Here is a 21,141-nt window from a genome sequence, read left to right on the forward strand (position 1 = left end):
TAAGTTGTAACCACTAAGTTGTCATTAAATGCAGTTAGTTTTAGTCTCACTGCAGTTAATTAGTACATTTCTGGGCTTTGAATTTATCACTAATGCCCACAGGATGAAATACAAGTCACTGCCCAGCAGTTGGCCTGACGGACGTGGCTGGTATTGTGCATGTTGGTCCAGGTTTAGGACCACCAAGTCACAGGCTGCTGACACAGAACTCTGATACTACCAATGAGGGGACACTGAATATTCTTGCTCATGGAGCACTCCTGTGAAGAATGTTTTTAGGTTCTTCTCTCCCATTCTTTTCTCTAAAGCTCCTTGTACTGTTTTCTGTGTTAAAGACACTGTATAAATGCAAGTTGTTGTGGTTGTTACACAGAGATTTTAATGGTACCATTAGGCATCGTAACAAATAGATTGGCATCAATAGTTATGCCACACAACATGGACAATGCAGTTTGAAGTCAGCCTAAACTGAGATTGAACTACTGCACAGCACAGCTCATATACTATCATTTAAACATGCTGGTTACTGTGTGGTACAGGTACTAGCTGAAGTGCTCTTGCAGAGAGCCAGCACAGGCTCAACGGGCCTAATGGCCTCCTTCTGTGCTGTAACCATTCTATGAATCTATGATTCTAAATGTCAACTAGTGACAGCAACAGGCCTATGTTGGAATATGCCCACCAATCCCATATGATGGGATTGCCCTCAAAGAAACAATCAAGAAATAAAGCTTATTGGTACTCAAATGTGGTACAATGCACAATGGCAAAAGGGTTACAACTCTCATTACCCCCAAATGCAGGTTCAAGATCTTGGCTTCTTCATTATGGAGAGAATATGCTAAAGTAAAGAGATAGCTCCTCATAGCTTAGTTGGTAAATTCACTGTAGTGTGGAGATGAGCCATCCAGGCTAATGAGGTCCCAGGTTCAAGAACTACAGGAAGACATAGATAGGCTAGCAAGATGGGTGGTAGATGCAGTTCAATGCAGATAGATATGAAGTAATAGATTTTGGAATTAAGAATAGGGAAGGAAATAGACCTTAAATTGTGTGATTTTAAATGGCGTAGAGCAGCAGAGAGACATTGGTGTTACAGATGAGCATTAAAAGTGGCAGTGCAAGCAGATTAGGCCATAAAAAAAGGAAATACCAATCCTTGATCTTCTATTTAGAGGTGTTTTCTGAGACCCCGCACACAGTGGGGCTTTGCACACAATGGTTTATCAGAAAATTACTGGGGCACCGATCACAATTCTCCACCCATTTCAAATGGACAGAAAATCAGGGTCAGCGTCTCCATGATCTTCCAATAAACTGAAATACACGTGTTGCCCATTTTTACTTGCTATGTGCAGTAGTTTGCATTTGTCTGCATTAAATAGCACCTGGCATTCTTCTACCCGCACACAAACACTGTTTCTGACATTTCAATTTGACTGTCTCTCCTAGTTTGTGGCATCAGTTGCATTAAGTTTTTGAGTCCAAGTCATTGATGTAAATTAGAAACCGTAGCGATCGCAGCACTGAGCCCTGGGGAATCCACCCACTACTTCCCTCTTCTAACTAGTATCTGTTGTTTTCTATCCTTCAGGCAATTTCTTATCCTTTCTGAAGTTTTACCCTGAATCTCCACAGCTTTGAGCTCAACGAGCAGCCTTTTGTGTGGAACTTGTTTTTAGGAAGTCTAAGTACACAATGTATGTTTTCTACCATTCACTTGGGTGTCAAAGAAATCAAGAAGGTTGGTCAGGCAGGATTTTCCCCCTCTGAGTCCATGCTGACTGCAGTTAACTGGGGTGTTGTTGTACAGATAATCCTCAAATTTACTCTGATAATCGATTACATAGTATTACTTAGTATTTACAGCACAGAAACAGGCCATTCGACCCAACTGGCCTATGTCCATAGGATTTAACTAAGATTAATGGATCTGTAGATGTCTATGTCTATTTTGCCATCCTCTCCAAATATAGCCATCATATTAGTCAGTTTCCAGTCTATTGGTATCTCCCCAGCGTCACTGACTTCCTCACAAAGATCACCAATGCCTCACAAATCTCCCTAGTCTCACTCTGCACCCTGGGATAAATACCATTTAGCCCTTTTCAGCTTTTCTGGGGCTTCTATCTTTATATCAAAATTTTGCCTCAAGGTGACTCAGGCATCACACTGGCACCAACAGGCAGGCGGAGCAGCCATTCCTCCGACTACCTGCCAGTTTGGGGTGCTACTTGAAAATCATCCCTACCAAGTCAAGAGGAGTGCTGCCTCTCGTAGCTTCCTTTACGCACCGAGAGATTGAGCAATCATGCATTACATTTACCAACTCTGATGCAAAACTGCTAGGGTTTTACCAGTTTCTATTCAGTTGATTTAAGTCCCTCATTAAAATAGCTGTCCTGTTTTCACATACCCTCATTATCTCTTCATAGAGCAAACTGTCCTCTTTCTTGTGTTCACCGGGTGATCTATACAATCCCTCTAAGTAGTAGCTTGGATTTCTTTTGCATTAGAAAGGTCTAACCAGAGTAGTTTATTATGTAGCTTACTCCCTCCCACAGGAGTAATTTAAATAATTTATTTCTCAGTTTTCCCTGACATATTTGGCTACACTACTTTCTTTTCTAACTACTCTGCCCTTTCTGAACTCTCAAAATCCCTGAATGTTAAATTCATTTCCATGCTCTCGGTCTTTTTGTACAGCCTGCCAACACTCATCATCAAGGCTCACACATGAATAACAACCACTTGGATAAGGTACCAGATAACTGGGTGTGAAATATGCCGTAGAATGCGTCAGTGCCTTCAGGAGAGACTTGGAGAAGAAAAAATGGGGGGAAAACGTTTGAAGATAGAATTATAGACTCATAGAAATTTACAGCACAGGAGGCCATTCTGCCCATCATGTCTGTGCCGGCTGAAAAAAAGCTATCTAACCTAATCCCATTTTCCAGCTCTTGGTCCGTAGCCTTGTAGGTTTCAGCACTTCAAGTGCATATCCAAGTACTTTTTAAATGTGATGAGGGTTTCTGCCTCAACCACCCTTTCAGGCAGTGAGTTCCAGACCCCGACCAACCTCTGGGTGAAAAAAGTTCTCCTCAAAAAAGTGACGTGGGCAAGAGGAAGCAGCTGATTGGGTGAGTACGGCCAGGTGAGTATTTATACTTCTATATAGTTTGACAGATAAGGTTAATTGTTTATAAAATTTAGAAGGTCTTAATTTTTGTGGTTATAGTTTCTACGGTCTCTGTTGTGTATCGGGGAGTGCTAGTAACCAAGGGCCCTTGAGTATATCATTTAATTGTTGTGTAATTAGTGGTATTGATTTGATTTAATTTAATTAAAGGGTAAGTCATGGCAGGACAGCTTGGCCCTGTGGCATGCTCCTCCTGTGCTATGTGGGAAATCAGGGACACTTCCTGTGTCCCTGATGACCATGTGTGCGGGACGTGTATCCAGCTACAGCTACTGACAGACCGCATTGTGGCACTGGAGCTGCGAATGGATACATACTGAAGCAGTCGCGATGCTGAGGACATCGTGGATAGCACGTTTAGGGAGTTGGTCACACCGCAGGTAAAGGCTGCACAGGCAGGAAGGGAATGGGAGACCACTAGGCAGAGTAGTAGGCGCAGGCAGGTAGTGCAGGGGTCCCCTGTGGCCATCCCCCTCTCAAACAGACATACCACTTTGGATATTGTTGAGGGAGATGGCTTATCGGGGGAAGGCAGCAGCAGCCAACTTCCTGGCACCATGGGTGGTTCTGCTGCACAGGACAGGAGGAAAAAGAGTGGGAGAGCTATAGTGATAGGGGATTCTATTGTAATGGGAATAGATAGGCATTTCTGCGGCCGCAAATGAGACTCCAGGATGGTATGTTGCCTCCCTGGTGCAAGGGTCAAGGATGTCTCGGGGCAGCTGCAGGGTATTCTGAGCGGGAGGGTAAACAACCAGTTGTCGTGGTGCATACAGGTACCAACAATATAGGTAAAAAATGGGATGAGGTCCTAAAAGCTGAATATAGGGAGTTAGGAGGTAAATTTAAAAATAGGACCTCAAAAGGTAGTTATCTCAGGATTGCTACCAGTGCCACGTGCTAGTCAGAGTACAAATAGAAGGATATTTCAGATGAATACGTGGCTAGAGGAATGGTGCAAGGGGAAGGGATTCAAATTCCTGGGGCATTGGAACTGGTTCTAGGGGAGGTGGAACCAGTACAAACTGGAAGGTTTGCACCTGGGCGGGACTGGGACCGATGTCCTAGGGGGAGTGTTTGCTAGTGCTGTTGGGGAGGGTCTAAAATAAAATGGCAGGGGGTTGGGAACATGTGCAGGGAGACAGAGGAAAGGGAAGCAAGGATAGAAACAAAAGACAGGAAGGAGAAAAGCAAAAGTGGAAGGCAGAGAAATCAAGGGTGTAAATCAAACAGGGCTACAGTAAATAATAATTCTAAAAGGATTAAGAGTGTTAAAAAAACAAGACTGAAGGCTTTGTGTCTTAATGCGAGGAGCATTCGTAATAAGGTGGATGAATTAGCTGCGCAAATAGATGTAAACGGATATGATGTAATTGGAATTACGGAGACATGGCTCCAGGGTGACCAAGGCTGGGAATTCAACATCCAGGGGTATTCAATATTCAGGAAGGACAGGCAAAAAGGAAAAGGAGGTGGGGTAGCACTGCTGGTTAAAGAGATTAACAAAATAGTAAGGAAGGATATTAGCTCTGATGATGTGGAATCTGTATGGGTAGAGCGGAGAAATACCATGGGGCAGAAAACGTTAGTGGGAGTTGTATACAGACCCCCAAACAGTAATGCTGAGGTTGGTGATGGCATTAAACGGGAAATTAGAGACGTGTGCAATAAGGGCACAGCAGTCATCATGGGTGACTTTAATCTACAGATAGATTGGGCTAACCAAATTAGTAACAATACTGTGGAGGAGGAATTCCTAGAGTGTATACGAGATGGTTTCCTGGACCAATATGTCGAGGAACCAACGAGAGATCAGGCCATCTTAGACTGGGTATTATGTAATGAGAAAGGATTAATTAGCAATGTTGTTGTGCAAGGCCCCTTGGGGAAGAGCAATCATAATATGATAGAATTCTTCATTAAGATGGAGAGTGAAGTAGTTGACTCAGAGACTAGGGACCTGAATTTAAATAAAGGAAACTATGATGGTATGAGGCGCGAGTTGGCTAGGATGGATTGGGGAACATTATTTAAAGGGTTGACGGTGGATAGGCAATGGCAAACATTTAAAGATCGCATGGATGAACTACTGAAATTGTTCAACCCTGTTTGGCTTAAAAATAAAACAAAAAAGGTGACTCAACCGTGGCTAACAAGGGAAATTAGGGATAGCATACGATCCAAGGAGAGGACATATAAATTGGCCAGAAAAAGCAGCAAACCTGGGGATTGGGAGCAGTTTAGGATTCAGCAAAGGAGGACAAAGGGATTAATTAAGAGGGGGAAAATAGAGTATGAGAGTAAGCTTGCAGGGAACATAGAAATTGACTGCAAAAGCTTCTATAGATATGTCAAGAGAAAAAGATTGGTGAAGTCAAGCGTAGGTCCCTTGCAGTCAGAATCGGGGGAATTTATAATGGGGAACAAAGAAATGGCCGACCAATTAAATACATACTTTGGTTTGGTTTCACAAAGGAGGACACAAATAACCTTCCAGAGATGTCGGGGAACATAGGGTCTAATGTGAGGGAGGAATTGAATGAAATCAGTATTTGTAGGGAAATTGACGGCATTGAAGGCCGATAAATCCCCAGGGCCTGATAATCTACATCCTAGGGTACTTAAGGAAGTGGTCCTAGAAATAGTAGATGCATTGCTGGTCATCTTCCAAAATTCTATAGACTCTGGAATAGTTCCCATGGATTGGAGGGTAGCTAATGTTACCCCACTATTCAAAAAAGGTGGTAGAGAGAAAACGGGGAATTATACACTGGGAAGCCTGACATCGGTAGTGGGGAAAATGCTAGAGTCCATTATAAAAGATGTAACAGCAGAGTGCTTGGAAAACAGTGACAGAATCGGACAAAGTCAACATGGATTTACAAAAGGTTAATCATGCTTGACTAATCTACAGGAATTTTTTGTGGATGTAACTGGTAGAATAGATAAGGGAGAACCAGTGGATCTGGTGTATTTGGACTTTCAGAAGGCTTTCGATAAGGTCCCGCATAAGAGATTAGCGTGCAAAGTTAAAGCACATGGGATTGGGGGTAAGGTACTGACTTGGATAGAGAACTGGTTGCCAGACAGGAAGCAAAGAGTTGGAATAAACGGGTCTTTTTCCGAGTGGCAGGCAGTGACTAGTGGGTACCGCAGGGATTGGTGCTAGGACCCCAGCTATTCACAATATATATTAATGAACTAGACGAGGGAACTAGGTGTAATATCTCCAAGTTTGCAGGCGAAACAAAGCTGGGTGGGCGTGTGTGCTGTGAGGAGGATGCAGAGAAACTCCAGTATGATTTGGACAGGTTGGGTGATTGGGTAGATGCATGGCAGATGCAGTATAATGTGGATAAATGCGAGGTTATCCACTTTGGTGGCAAAAACAGGAAGGTAGATTATTATCTGAACAGCAATAGATTGGGAGAAGGGGAAGTGCAACGAGATCTGGGTGTCCTTGTGCACCAGTCGCTGAAGGTAAGCATGCAGGTGCAGCAGGCGGTTAAGAAGGCAAATGGTATGTTGGCATTCATAGCGAGAGGATTCGAGTACAGGAGCAAGGATGTCTTGCTGCAGTTGTATAGGGCCTTGGTGAGACCACACCTTGAGTATTGTGTGCAGTTTTGTTCGTCTTATCTGAGGAAGGATGTTCTTGCTGTGGAGGGATTGCAGCGAAGATTCACCAGTCTGATACCTGGGATGGCAGGAATGACATATGGAGAGAGATTGGGTCGATTAGGCTTATATTCACTAGAGTTTAGAAGAATGAGAGAGAATCTCATTGAAACTTATAAAATTCTAACAGGACTAAACAGACTAGATGCAGGATGTTCCTGATGGCGGGGGAATCCAGAACCAGGGGTGACAGTCTAAGGATAAGGGGTAAGCCATTTAGGACAGAGATGAGGAGGAATTTCTTCACCCAGAGTGGTGAACTTGTGGAATTCTCTACCACAGAAGGAAGTTGAGGCCAACTTATTAAATATATTCAAGAAGGAGTTGGATATATTTCTTAAGGCTAAAGGGATCAAGGGATATGGGGAGAAAGCAGGGACAGGGTACTGAATTTGGATGATCAGCCATGATCTCATTTAATGGCGGAACAGGCTCGAGGGGCCGAATGGCCTACTCCTGCTCCTATCTTCTATGTTTCTATGTTTGAACTCCCCTCTAATGCTTCTACCAATTACTTTAAATCTATGCTCCCTGGCTATTGACCTCTCTGCTAAAGGAAATAGGTCCTTCCTATCCACTCTAACCAGGACCCTCATAATTTTATACATGGATGGGTTTTGGAGCATTCACGATGCTGAGAGGGTCGTGGAAAACACGTTTACTGAGTTGGTCACACCGCAGGTAAGGGCTGCACAGGCAGAAGGGAAATGGGTGACCATCAGGCGGAGCAGTAGAAGCAGGCAGGTAGAGCAGGGGAGCCCTGTGGCCATCCCCCTCTCAAACAGGTATACCGATTTGGATACTGTTGAGGGGGATGGCTTACCAGGGGAAGGCAGCAGCAGCCAACTTCCTGGCACCAGGGGTGCTTCTGCTGCTCAGGAAGGGAGGAAAAAGAGTGGGAGAGCAATAGTAGTAGGGGATTCTATCACAAGTGGAACAGATAGGCGTTTCTGTGGCCGTAGACGTGATTCCAGGATGGTTTGTTGCCTCCCTGGTGCCAGGGTCAAGGATGTCACTGAATGGCTGCAGGGCATTCTGAAGGGGGAGGGTGAACAGTCAGAGGTCGTGGTTCACATTGGGAGCAACGACATGGGTAGGAAGAGGGATGAGGTCCTGCAGCAAGAATTTAGGGAGCTAGGTAGCAGATTAAAGAGCAGGACCTCAAAAGGTTGTAATCTCTGGATTACTCCTGGTGCCACGTGCTAGTCAGTAAAATAATAGGAGGATAGAGCAGATGAATACGTGGCTAAAGAGTTGGTGCAGGAGGGAGGGCTTTAGTCTCCTGGATCACTGGGCCTATTTCTGGGGCAGGTGGGACTTGTACAAGTCGGACGGGTTGCACCTGAACCAGAACGGGACAAATATCCTTGCAGGGAGGTTTGCTAGCACTGTTGGGGGGGGGGGGTTTAAACTAACTTGGCAGGGGGATGGGATACAGAGTGGAGCTATAATAGAGGGTGATGTACAGCCAAATATAGAGGAAAAAACAAGTCAGCTTGGAAGGCAGAGCAAATATGTAACGGCACAAGAGAGTAGGGCAAGGCTGAATGGCATTTATTTTAATACAAGGAGTCTTGCGAATAAGGTGGATGAACTGAAGTTGTTGATGAACACAGGGAGTATGATATTGTTGCTATCACGGAGACATGGTTGAGGGAGGGGCAAGACTGGCAGCTCAATATTCCGGGGTATAGAATCTTCAGGCGAGACGGGGGGGGGGGGGGGTAAAAGAGGAGGGGCTGTCGCAATATTAATTAAGGAGTCAATTACTGTTGTAAGGAGGGATGATATATTAACAGGTTCCTCTAATGAGGCCATATGGGTTGAACTTAAAAACAAAAAGGGGGCAAGCACTTTGCTGGGAGTATACTATAGGCCCCCAAACAGTCAGGGGGAGATAGAGGAACAGATATGTAGGCAAATATCAGAGAAGTGTGCAAATAATAGGGTAATAATAGTGGGGGATTTCAACTTCCCCAATATTAACTGGGATAGTCAGAGTGTGAAAGGCTTAGAGGGTGCAGAATTCTTAAAATGCATCCAGGAAAGCTTTTTGAGCCAGCATGTACAAAGTCCTACAAGAGAGGGGGCGGTACTGGACCTAATTCTAGGGAATGTGGCCAGGCAAGTGGTAGAAGTGTTAGTAGGTGAGCACTTTGGTGACAGTGACCATAATTCGGTGAGATTTAAGGTAGTCATGGAAAAGGACAAGGATGGACCGGAAATAAGGGTTCTAAATTGGGGGAAGGCTGATTTTAATATGATAAGACAGGATCTGGCCAATGTGGACTGGGATCAGCTACTTGAAGGAAAATCCACATCAGAGCAATGGAAGTCTTTCAGAAAGGTAATTGAGAGAGTACAATGGCAACATGTTCCCGTAAAGGTCAAGGGTGTGACCAAGAAGCCCAGGGAACCTTGGATGTCAATGGATATACGAGAATGGATTAGGAAAAAAAGGGGGGCTTTTGGCAAATACAAAGGACTAAAGACAGAGGAAGCCCTAGAGGAGTATAAAAAGTGCAGGGGGATACTTAAAAAAGAAATTAGGAGAGCAAGGAGGGGCCATGAAATAACACTGGCAAACAAAATAAAGGAAAATCCTAAAGTGTTTTATAAGTATATTAAGGGCAAGAGGATAACTAGGGAAAGAGTAGGGCCCATTAGGGACCAAAGTGGCAATCTGTGTGTAGAGCCAGATGATGTAGGTGGGGTTTTCAATGAATTTTTTGCATCTGTGTTCACTATGGAGAAGGACAATGTGGACATAGAAATCAGGCAGGGGGACTGTGATATACTTGAACATATTAGCATCGAGAGGGAGGAGGTATTAGCGGTTTTAGCAGGCTTAAAAGTGGATAAATCCTCAGGCCCGGACAAGATGTATCCCAGGCTGCTATGTGAGGCAAAGGAGGAGATTGCAGGGGCTCTGACACAAATTTTCAGAACCTCTCTGGCCACAGGGGATGTGCCAGAGGACTGGAGAACAGCTAACGTAGTACCATTATTCAAGAAGGGTAGTAGGGATAAACCAGGGAATTACAGGCCAGTGAAAAAATTCTGAGGGACAGAATTAGTCTCCACTTGGAGAAGCAAGGATTAATTAGGGATAGCCAGCATGGCTTTGTCAAGGGAAGATCATGCCTGACAAATTTGATTGAATTTTTCGAGGGGGTGACTAGGTGTGTGGATGAGGGTAGTGCAGTGGATGTGGTTTACATGGATTTCAGTAAGGCTTTCGATAAAGTCCCGCATAGGAGACTGGTCAGGAAGGTAAGAGCCCATGGGATCCAGGGTGCCTTGGCACATTGGATCCAAAACTGGCTTAGTGGCAGAAGGCAGAGGGTACATAGATACATAGAGATAGGAACAGGAGTAGGCCATTCGGCCCTTCGAGCCTGCTCCGCCATTCAATGAGATCATGGCTGATCTTCGTCTGAGATCATAGCTGATCTTACCAGTTCAGTACCCCGTCCCCGCCTTTTCTCCGTAACCCTTAATCCCCTTAGCCTTCAGAAATATATCCAATTCTCTCTTGAAAATATTTATTGAATTAGCCTTCACAGCCCTCTGTGGCAGGGAATTCCACAGGCTCACCACTCTTTGAGTGAAGAAATTCTTCCTCATCTCTGTTTTAAATGATTTGCCCGCTATTTTTAGACTGTGGCCCCTGGTTCTGTGCTCCCCGGCCATTGGAAACATTCTCTCTGAATTCAGCCTGTCCAGGCCTGCCATAATTTTATATGTTTCGATGAGATCCCCTCTCAATCTTCTAAACTCCAGTGAGTACAAGCCCAAACTATTTAATCTCTCTTCGTAGGTCATTCCCGCCATTCCAGGTATCAGCCTGGTGAATCGCCGTTGCACTCTTTCCATGGCAAGAACATCCTTCCGCAGATGGGGCGACCAAAACTGTACACAATACTCCAGATGCGGTCTCACCAGCACCTTGTACAGCTGTAGTAAGGTATCCCTATTCCTATACTCGAACCCCCTTGATATGAAGGCCAACATACCATTTGCCTTCTTAATCGCCTGTTGCACCTGCATGCTCTCCTTCAGTGACTGGTGCACAAGAACACCTAGGTCCCTCTGCACTTCCCCATCTCCCAATCTATTGCCATTTAGATAATAATCTACCCTCCTGTTTTTACCCCCAAAGTGGATAACCTCGCATTTATCCACATTATAGTGCATCTGCCACGTATCCGCCCATTCCCCCAACCTGTCCAAATCACACTGTAGCCTCCTGACATCCTCATCAGAGCCCACCCCTCCTCCTAGTTTAGTGTCGTCAGCGAATTTGGAAATATTGCATCCAATTCCCTGATCCAGATCATTTATATATATTGTGAACAGCTGGGGTCCCAGGACAGATCCTTGCGGCACCCCGCTGGTCACTGCCTGCCACTCCGAAAACGAGCCGTTTATTCCAACTCTCTGTTTTCTATCCGCCAGCCAGTTCTCTATCCACGTTAATACTTTGCCCCCAATCCCATGAGCCTTAATTTTGCATGATAATCTTTTGTGTGGAACCTTATCGAAGGCTTTCTGGAAGTCAAGGTACACCACATCCACTGGCTCTCCCCCATCTATTCTACCAGTTACCTCCTCAAAAAATTCCAGCAGATTAGTCAAACACGATTTACCCTTTGTAAATCCATGTTGACTCTGTCCGATCCTTTCCCCATTTGTCAAGTGCTCCGCTATTTTATCCTTAATAATGGACTCTAGCATTTTGCCCACAACCGATGTAAGGCTTACTGGTCTATAATTCCCTGCTTTCTCTCTACCCCCCTTTTTAAATATTGGGGTAACATTAGCTACCCTCCAATCCACGGGTACTGTTCCCGAGTCAATGGAGTTCCGGAAGATGATCCTTAGAGCATCTGCTATCTCCAGGGCAACCTCCTTAAGTACCCTAGGATGTAGTTTATCAGGCCCTGGGGATTTGTCGGCCTTCAGTCCCCTCAACTTACCCAACACCATATCCCTAGAGATACTAATTTCTGTCAGCTCCTCCCTCTCATTAGTCCCTATGTTTGCCGATATTCCTGGGAGGTTATTTGTGTCCTCCTTTGTGAATACAGAACCAAAGTATGAGTTTAATTGGTCTGCCATTTCCTTATTCTCCATTATATATTCTCCCGAATCAGACTGCAAGGGACCGACTTGGGATTTTACCAGTCTTTTCCTCCTGATATACCGATAAAAGCTTTTGCAGTCTGTCTTTATGTTTGCTGCAAGTTTACTTTCGTATTCTATTTTCCCCTTCCTGATTAATCCCTTTGTCCTCTTTTGCTGTATCCTGTACTGCCCCCAATCTTCCGGTCTGGTGCTTTTTTTTGCCAGTTGATATGCCCTTTTTTTTGATTTTATGCTGTCCCTAATTTCCCTCGTTATCCACGGTTGAGTCACCTTTTTAGGTTTATTTTTATGCCAAACCGGTATAAACATGTTCTGGAATTCTTCCATTCTATCTTTGAATGCTTGCCATTGTCTATCCACTGTCAATCCCCCCAGAAACACCACCCAATCAATCTTACCCAATTCCCGTCTCATACCCTCGTAATTCCCTTTATTTAAGTTCTGGACCTTAGTCTCTGATTCAATTTCCTCACTCTCCATCTCGACTGAGAGCTCGATCATATTATGGTCGAAGGTTGTTTTTGTGACTGGAAGCCTGTGTTCAGTGGTGTACCACAGGGATCGGTGCTGGATCCCTTGCTGTTTGTGGTCTACATTAATGATTTGGATGTGAATGTAAAAAGGTATGATCAGTAAGTTCGCAGATGACACGAAAATTGGTGGGGTGGTAAATAGCGAGGAGGGAAGCCTAAGGCTCCAGGACGATATAGATGGGTTGGTCAGACGGGCGGAACAGTGGCAAATGGAATTTAACCCTGAAAAGTGTGAGGTGATGCATTTTGGAGGGACTAACAAGGCAAGGAAATATACAATGAATGGTAAGACCCTAGGAAAGAGAGGATCAGAGGGACCTTGGTGTGCATGTACATAGATCCCTGAAGACAGCAGAACAGGTGGATAAGGTGGTTAAAAAGGCATATGGGATACTTGCCTTCATTAGCCGAGGCATAGAATATAAGAGCAGGGAGGTTATGATGGAGCTGTACAAAACGCTGGTAAGGCCACAGTTGGAGTACTGTGTGCAGTTCTGGTCGCCACACTATAGGAAGGATGTGATTGCCTTGGAGAGGGTGCAGAGGAGATTTACCAGGATGTTACCTGAGCTGGAGCGCTTCAGCTATGAAGAAAGGCTGGACAGGCTGGGGTTGTTTTCCTTGGAGCAGAGAAGGCTGAGGGGGGACCTGATTGAGGTGTACAAAATTATGAGGGGCATAGATAGGGTAGATAGAAAGGAACTTTTCCCCTTAGTAGAGGGGTCAATAACAAGGGGGCATAGATTCAAGGTAAGGGGCAGGAGGTTTAGAGGGGATTTGAGGAAAAACTTTTTCACCCAGAGGGTGGTTGGAATCTGGAACTCACTGCCTGAAAGGGTTGTGGAGGCAGGAACCCTCACAACATTCAAGAAGCATTTGGATGAGCACTTGAAATGCCATAGCATACAAGGCTACGGACCAAATGCTGGGAAATGGGATTAGATTAGACAGGGCTTGATGGCCGGCGCGGACGCGATGGGCCTCTTTCTGTGCTGTATAACTCTATGACTCTATGACCTCAATCAAGTCCCCCCTCAGTCTCCTCTATTCCAAAGAAATCAACCCCAGCCTATCCAATCTTTCCTCAAAGCTAAAATTCTCCAGTCCTGGCAACATCCACGTAAATCTCCTCTGTACCCTCTCTAGTGCAGTCCCATCTCTCCTGTAATGTGGTGACCAGAACTGTACACAGTACTCTAGCTGTGGCCCAACTAGTGTTTTATACAGTTCAAGCACAACCCCCCTGCTCTTATATTCAATGCTCAGCTAATAAAGGAAAGTATCCCATATGCCTTCTTAACCACCATACCTACCTGTCCTGCTACCTTCAGGGATCTGTGGACATGCACTCCAAGGTCCATCTATTCCTCTACACTACTCAGTATCCTACCATTTATTGTGTATTCCCTTGCCTTGTTAGCCCTCCCCAAATGCATTATCTCACACTTCTCGGAGTTGAATTCGATTTTCCACTTTTCTGCCACCTGACCAGTCCGCTGATATCTTCCTGCAGTCTACAGCTTCCTTCTTCAGTATAAACCACAAGGCCATTTTGTGTATCATCTGCAAACTTCTTAATAATAGCCCGTACATTGAAGTCTAAATCATTGATACATACCACAAAAAGCAAGGGACCTAGTAAACAACCCTGCGGAACCGCACTGGAAACAGCCTTGCAGTCGCAAAAACACCCGTCGACTTTTACCCTTTGCTTCATGCCACTGAGCCAATTTTGGATCCAACTTGACACTTTCCCTTGGATCCTATGGGCTTTTACTTTTCTGACCAGTCTGCCATGTAGGACCTTGTCAAAAGCCTTGCTAATATCCATGTAGACTACATCAAACGTGCTCCTTTGTTACCTCCTCAAAAAATTCAATCAAGTTAGTCAGACATGACGTTCCCTTAACAAATCCATGCTGACTGTCCTTGATTAATCCGTGCCTTTCTAAATGGCAATTAATACTGTCCCTCAGAATTTTTTTTTACAATAATTTGCCTACCAAGATTAGGCTGACTGGCCTGTAATTATTCGATCATGAAGAGCATCCTCTCTCTTAACAAGCCAATAGACACATAGGGCAGGATTTTCATTGGGCCGTGGAGTCAGGATTGAAATCCCGAAATCAGGGGTCCCGACCCCATCGCACACCCAAACCCGCCTCCATGCCAGTTTCAAAGGAGGCAGGTACCCGTCCCGCACTGGGACCCGCCTACCCGAGGCGGGAAGGGATTAGTGCCAATTAACTGCCTGTTAACAGGTAGTTAACGGCAGTTTTTAGCCTAATCCCTATTTTTAAGGTTGAAGTGTGGGATTCCAGATGGCTCCAAACGACGCCAAGTTAGAGGAGGCGGGCCGTCGGGTTGAAGGACTTGGAAGGGTTGAGATATCAGTGTTCAGGTGAGTGATGTGTGCATGAGTGCAAAGGTAAGTGTGTTTGGTGTGTTTAAAGTGATTAAATAAGTTTTACATACCTTTTCTTACCTTTTCAGCCTTCCCTCCTTTAGGTCTCGGGAGTCCCTCATCTCACCGGCATAGAAAGCAGAATGGCTGCGAACTGTCAAAAGTGACAGCCTGCAGCTTTCTGTGCAGGAGAGATTTCTAATGGAGTCTGTAGAGAAGGACTCATGTTAGAAGTAAGACTGTCAGTGTTTGACAGCTTCAAACAGCTATGAAATGCTGATATTTCATCTGTCAAAACCTCGACAGATGAAATTTCAGTCTGTGACGTCACCTGTTGCCGGGTGGCCCTTAATTGGCCTGCTGAGCCCGCTGGGTGGGCTCAACAAGGTCAAACAAGTTAAAATCGCGTGGATTGGCTGCATCTCGATGGAGGCGGGACTACAACCCCGAAAGCTGTAGTCCCGCCTCCAACTCGACTCCTGAATGAAAATCCTGCCCCTATAATCTGACTTTGCTCCAATATCCTTTGCATTGCTCACCTGTCAACAAAAATGGTTCCAAAGGCTTGGAAATAAAATGTATCTAATTATCTGAACTACATAATGAACTACTCTGCTACCTGTGTCCTAACTTGCACCAAGTCCCGTTCACCCATCACCCCCGTGTTCGCTGACCTACATTGGCTCCCGGTGTGTCAATGTCTCGATTTTAAAATTCTCATTCTTGTGTTCAAATCCTTCCATGGCCTTACCCCTCCTCATCTCTGTAACCTCCTCCAGCCCTACAACCCTCCGAGATCACTGTCCTCCTCCAATTCTGGCCTCTTGCACATCTCCAATTTTCAGCACTCCACCATTGGTGGCCGTGCCTTCAGCTGCCTGTGCTCTAAGTTCTGGAATTCCCTTCCTACACCCCTCCCTACATCTCTCTCCTCCTTTAAGTCGCTCCTTAAAACGTACCTCATAAACCAAGCTTTTGGTCACCTGTCTTAATATCTCTATGTGGCTCAGTGACAAATTCTGTCTGATAATACTCCTGTGAAGCACCTTGGGACATTGTTACTATGTTAAAGGCGCTATATAAATGCAAGCTGCTGCTGTTGTTGTCGTCAATGGAACAAAGCTTCTGGGTAGTCCCTTGAGGTACATGTACACACTGCAGAAGTCTTTAGTACACAGATATTACAACTCATGACCCATCCACTTTCAAAAGTTGCACTTACTCAGCAAATCATCGGAGCCACCGGACAACAGCTGATAAAAGATATGGAAATTCCGTTCACCTCTGGGCTGCTTGACAACACGTGATTTCTCCAGGAGATCTTTTAAAGGGAGGAAGAGTTTTTGAAACAAATTATTAAAGTAGTGCGATATGTTTCAAATACATTTGGATCATTTATCTTAAATGCCATAAATAACCTGTTTATGAAATGCCGCGAGTAACAGGTCTCCACTGATGTGGATCAGTCATGGGAACGTCTAATGCTTTCCTCAGTATTTTAAAAAAGTTGTCATGAGACACCGAGAATTAAAACAAATATTATTTTGGTATGATATTAGGCATTCATAACCTACTGTGAACATAAAGTACATGCATATGTGTTCCAGATGACCATCAGGATGAAGTGAGTGAAGGGAATCATTTGCTAATACAATCTTTCTAAAACAGAAACATATTAGGGTCCATAAAGAATGAATGCTGAAAATGATTATTTTTTTTGACCCTCACTCCACTCATTGCCAATTGTACCCATCACAAAAAAATGTTAAGTTCAATTTTAAGGAACATAACACCTTAGTGCTTTTCACCCTGAATCCTGGCTAACTCTTTTTGCAGTCCACCTATTCCTGTCTCTCTCAACCTCACATGGAGGCAGCCTCAGTGAGCCAATTTCCCTGCAATACTGAAGACGACAAGATAGGTGCCTAGCACGGATATCTGCTAACCCCATCCCCAAACCCTGATTCCAATAATATATCATGTGAAGGCTGATGGAGTGCAATTGGAGCGAACCTGCTGACTCGTCAACAATGAGGGCTATGACTTTGAGCACCTGATGCAGCAGGAATTGGTCTCGAACCAGAGCCCAGTGCAGATGAAATGAAGCAAGAATGGGATGGAGAACTAATACTGGGTCTGAAGCAGAGCAGTGGAATCAAGGAGCAGTGATTAAATTTGGTCTGGTTACTCAGAGTGAAAAACAATGGCGGGGGGGGGGAGATAATGAGAAGAGTCCTTCCCTTCTAATGGTGTGTTGTTGTGAACTCTGATCATTTGGTTTGTTGTGCCAAACTCTTCTGCCCAGCATTGTGCCTTTGGTTTCTCTCTTCCTCTTGCCTCTCTACCTTGTTGTTCTGATCTCCCTGAGCCTTTCCTATTCACTGCCCCCCATCCATCTCCTTTCTTCCACAGGCTTGATGTGATATTATTTGTCGGATATTTTTTAATGAAGAAAAGCATGCATCCACTTCACCTTAAATCCCCCCTTCACCCCCTCCCACATGCTTTTCTAAAACTCCTCCCCATAGTGTGTGCACTTTATGGACAACCCCTAAGGTGTCTGGAGACAGCAAGTCTGAGGCTAAAACGCATGCTAAAAAAAATCCCACACGTGCAAATAAAGCAACTCCAGACCAGGAAACAAATTAATTGAGAAGTCATGAAGAAAATCACTCAAAAGTGAAATGTTGTAAGCAAAATGGATGATTGGAAAGCATGAAAAATAAATGGAGTGATGGTCACACATGAATTAAATTAAGCAAAACTGATTAGGCACTTTACAGCCTTCCGGACTCAACATCGAGTTCAACAATTTCAGATCATAACCACCGCTCCACTCCCATTTCTTCGGACAGCAGGTGCTGGTAATGATTCTGCTGTTGCCATTTACAGCTCCTCTAGACCCATCTTTTGTTTCTTTACTTGTCCCATTACCACACCATCTCTCTCGCACCATCATCTCTTTTGTCATTTAATCTCTCCTGCCTTCCACCCTATCACAGACCTTTCCTTTTGTTCTTTGCTCCCCTCCCCCCTTTCCCTGCCCCTACACTTGCTTAAAATCTGTTACATCTCTAACTTTTTGCAGTTCTGACAAAGGGTCACAGACCTGGAACGTTAACTGTTTCTCTCTGCACAGATGCTGCCTGACCTCCTGAGTATGTCCAGCATTGTCTGTTTATATGTAAGCAGAAACAGTATATTTTTTTAATTAAAGGAGGAAACAGCCACAGGGCAGTGTACTGCAGAATTTTACAGAAGCCGTATCTTGGACCTCATTTTGTTTCCTTCCTTCAGTCTTTCCTCACCCCAGCAGCAAATATAGGAAAACAAAAGTAGATTTTATAGCTTGTTAAGAGTAACAACACATGATAACATCCAATCACGCATACCACCAAAGTTCCTCATTTCAGTCACAATGGCTGCAGGAGAGGGGGTGGCAAACAAATCTGTCCCCACAGAAAGAGAAGTGTCAGAGCGGTACTGTCCCTTACTGCTCTCACTTGTACCCCTCCCTTTGTCCCGCCCTCCCTTCCAGCCACTTCAACGTGGCATTGGAGTACCAGTCAGTCATCTCAGCACAGTTTGTGCACAGCCTGGAGAAGCCAGGGCAAAGAAAAATGGGAAGGTGCTGCAGCTTGCACACTCTTGAGAGGTCGGGTACCATGGCAGTCCCAAATAGGGAGGTTATTGAATTTGTCCCTGTACAATTCACCACTACAGAAGGTATGAAAGTTATTAAAGGGGCAGGAGCATATAGCTACAGCTCATCCCACTCAAAATTAAAAAAATAAACATTGCTTCTGACTGAGAAGCATGACTGTCCCTCTATTCTCTTTTGTTTCCTCCTAAATAGTACTGAGTTTGTTTTATTTTTGTGAATGTGCATAGTTTGAATCTGTATTACATTATTAATTATTCTACTGTGCACAAGTTCAGCCTGAGGTACACACTGCTCCTTTAATTGAAAAGCTGTTTTCAGTAGGAGGTACTGTGTTAGTATATATTCACGTCTCCGATTCATTTGGTACATACAGCTGAAGGCTCTTAATTGGAACATCCTGGCCAGAAGCAAAACATTCCTCATATCCAACCAATCCCATTGATCATACAATGCAAATGAAGTAGGAATGAATTGGCATCTATGCCAATGTTCTCCCTCTAAATTAAAAGCATGGCCATTAACCAACACGTACAGTTGTAAAAATGAATGCTGGGCACTATAAACAATCAAGAGCAAGAGGCATACATTATGAACAGCCTTTCACTCAGTCTAAGATATATTTACTGCACACAACAAAAATCCTGCAATGACTCAAAAAGTCATAATATGGTATTAGTATGTGTGGCAGATCAAAATGTGCAACGTAAGGTTTTTATGAAGAGCAAACTGTACATTCACATTATTAAAACCACAAGCATTTTGAAAGAAAGAAACATCAAATAGTACTGTAACAGTATATTTAAGGTTTCCTATTTTCAGATATAGCTTTTAGACCCCAAATTACATGATTTACAAACCAGCAAAGGAAAGGATCAAACTTGGAGTGCAGCTAAAACGGCAATCCAGGCAAAGATTTATATTTAACTTAGAAAAAACCTTCAGGCAGGGCAGAAACAACATGCATCTCTCTCATTATATAATGCTCCATTATTTAAGGCCATTAAACTGCCTATTGAACACTGGAGGTGAAACAAGATGTTACACAATAGACTTCATGAAATGTTAACCGTGCACGACATGTGTTGTCAGCACATTTTCATGTCATCCTTTCATTCCGACTAATTACATGAATGTGTCTAACTTCTTTCTTCTATTACATTAAACTGGCGAGTGTAACACCGCACATTGCATGTTTTCAACCATTCTGTTTAATAATAAAACAACTGATCAAAATGCAAATTGCAGTCTGCTCATTACCCCCAAGAGGGTAACAGAAGAATTACTGGCATTAATTTACAATTTTACAATTTAAATCGCTTTATTGGCATGATAAGTTACATCTTATGTTGCCAAAGCATCAAAATACATTTATGGTTTAGCACATAAACGCAGTTCTATTCATACAGTGTATAAACAGGTATATCCCTGAGTGTATAAATATACATTCGCATTGTTTATATATATTTTTTTCTTAGTTTACTGGTTGTCCCTCTGTTCATGGCAAGCTGTAACATAGTGCGCCGCCAGTGTTATACAGCTTCTCTCCTCTCCCAGTAGGAATGGGAGTTTTTGGTTGTCATTCAGATTTCTGAAATCAGGGCATATTTGTGAGAATTTTTGGTAGAAATTCTCCCTGATGCCCTGATATTTTCCACAAGCTGTGAGGAAGTGCATCTCTGTCTCCACCACTCCCTGACTGCAGTGAGAGCATATCCTGTCCTCTCTTGGCAGCCTGGTCTGCCTGTGTCTGCCTTTTTCGATCGCTAGGCTATGTTCGCTAAGTCTGTACCTTGTCAAGGTTCTTCTCAGTTTGTTATCCTTTACCATGGTCAGGTAATCAGCTATGTTGTATTGTCTGTTTAGGGCCAAGTAGCAATTGAGTTTGCTTTGGGTTTTTGTTGTTTCTGCCCAATATGTCAGATATTTTTCCTTTTGCTTAGCGACGATTGTGTTGGGTCGAATTCTTTGTGTTACCCTGTCACTGTCCTGGGGCTGGTTATTGTTAGTATTGTTAGTAGTTACTTCACTGAGTCCCAGGACTAATTGACTGAGGGTATTCTTCTTTATGGTCAGCTCTTGGCATTTCAGGGCGTCGTAGTGATAGCATTGGGGATTGCTCATTTGTAGGTGATTCCAAAATTTGGTGGCTCTTTTTTGGATAGTGATTATTAATGGATATTGGCCTAGTTCCGCCCTGCATGCATTGTTTACTGTTTTCCTTTGAGTCCGGAGGATACTTTTACAGAATTCTGCATGTAGGATCTCAATTGGGTGTTTGTCCCATTTTGCAAATTCTTGTTGAGTTAGCGGTCCCCATACCTCACTGCCATAGAGTGCAATTGGTTCAATTACTGATTTGAAAATTTTGAGCCAAATGCTAATTGGGATTTCTATTTGGATTGATTTTTTGATGGCATAGAAAGCCCTTCTTGCTTTCTCTTTCAGTTCATTCACAGCCAGTTTGAAGTTTCCCGTAGAACTGATTTTTAAGCCCAAGTATGTGTAGTTAGTGGTT

At 43.9% G+C, this 21,141-nt stretch overlaps 1 protein-coding gene across 6 annotated transcripts in view; it reads right to left on the minus strand.

The window, feature by feature from the left end:
• myo1b (myosin IB) overlaps positions 1-21,141 on the minus strand; it is a 397,467-nt gene that overhangs the window by 140,235 nt on the left and 236,091 nt on the right. For all 6 annotated transcript variants that reach the window (XM_085985844.1, XM_085985845.1, XM_085985847.1 and 3 more), the window contains one exon: positions 16,185-16,283. In XM_085985844.1, the coding sequence (XP_085841970.1) occupies positions 16,185-16,283 (99 nt within the window). The remainder of the gene's footprint in view (positions 1-16,184; positions 16,284-21,141) is intronic.

This window comes from Somniosus microcephalus, chromosome 4, assembly GCF_052327205.1.
Source record: "Somniosus microcephalus isolate GS21.2 chromosome 4, FLI_Smic_1.0, whole genome shotgun sequence".
Lineage (NCBI taxonomy): Eukaryota > Metazoa > Chordata > Chondrichthyes > Squaliformes > Somniosidae > Somniosus > Somniosus microcephalus.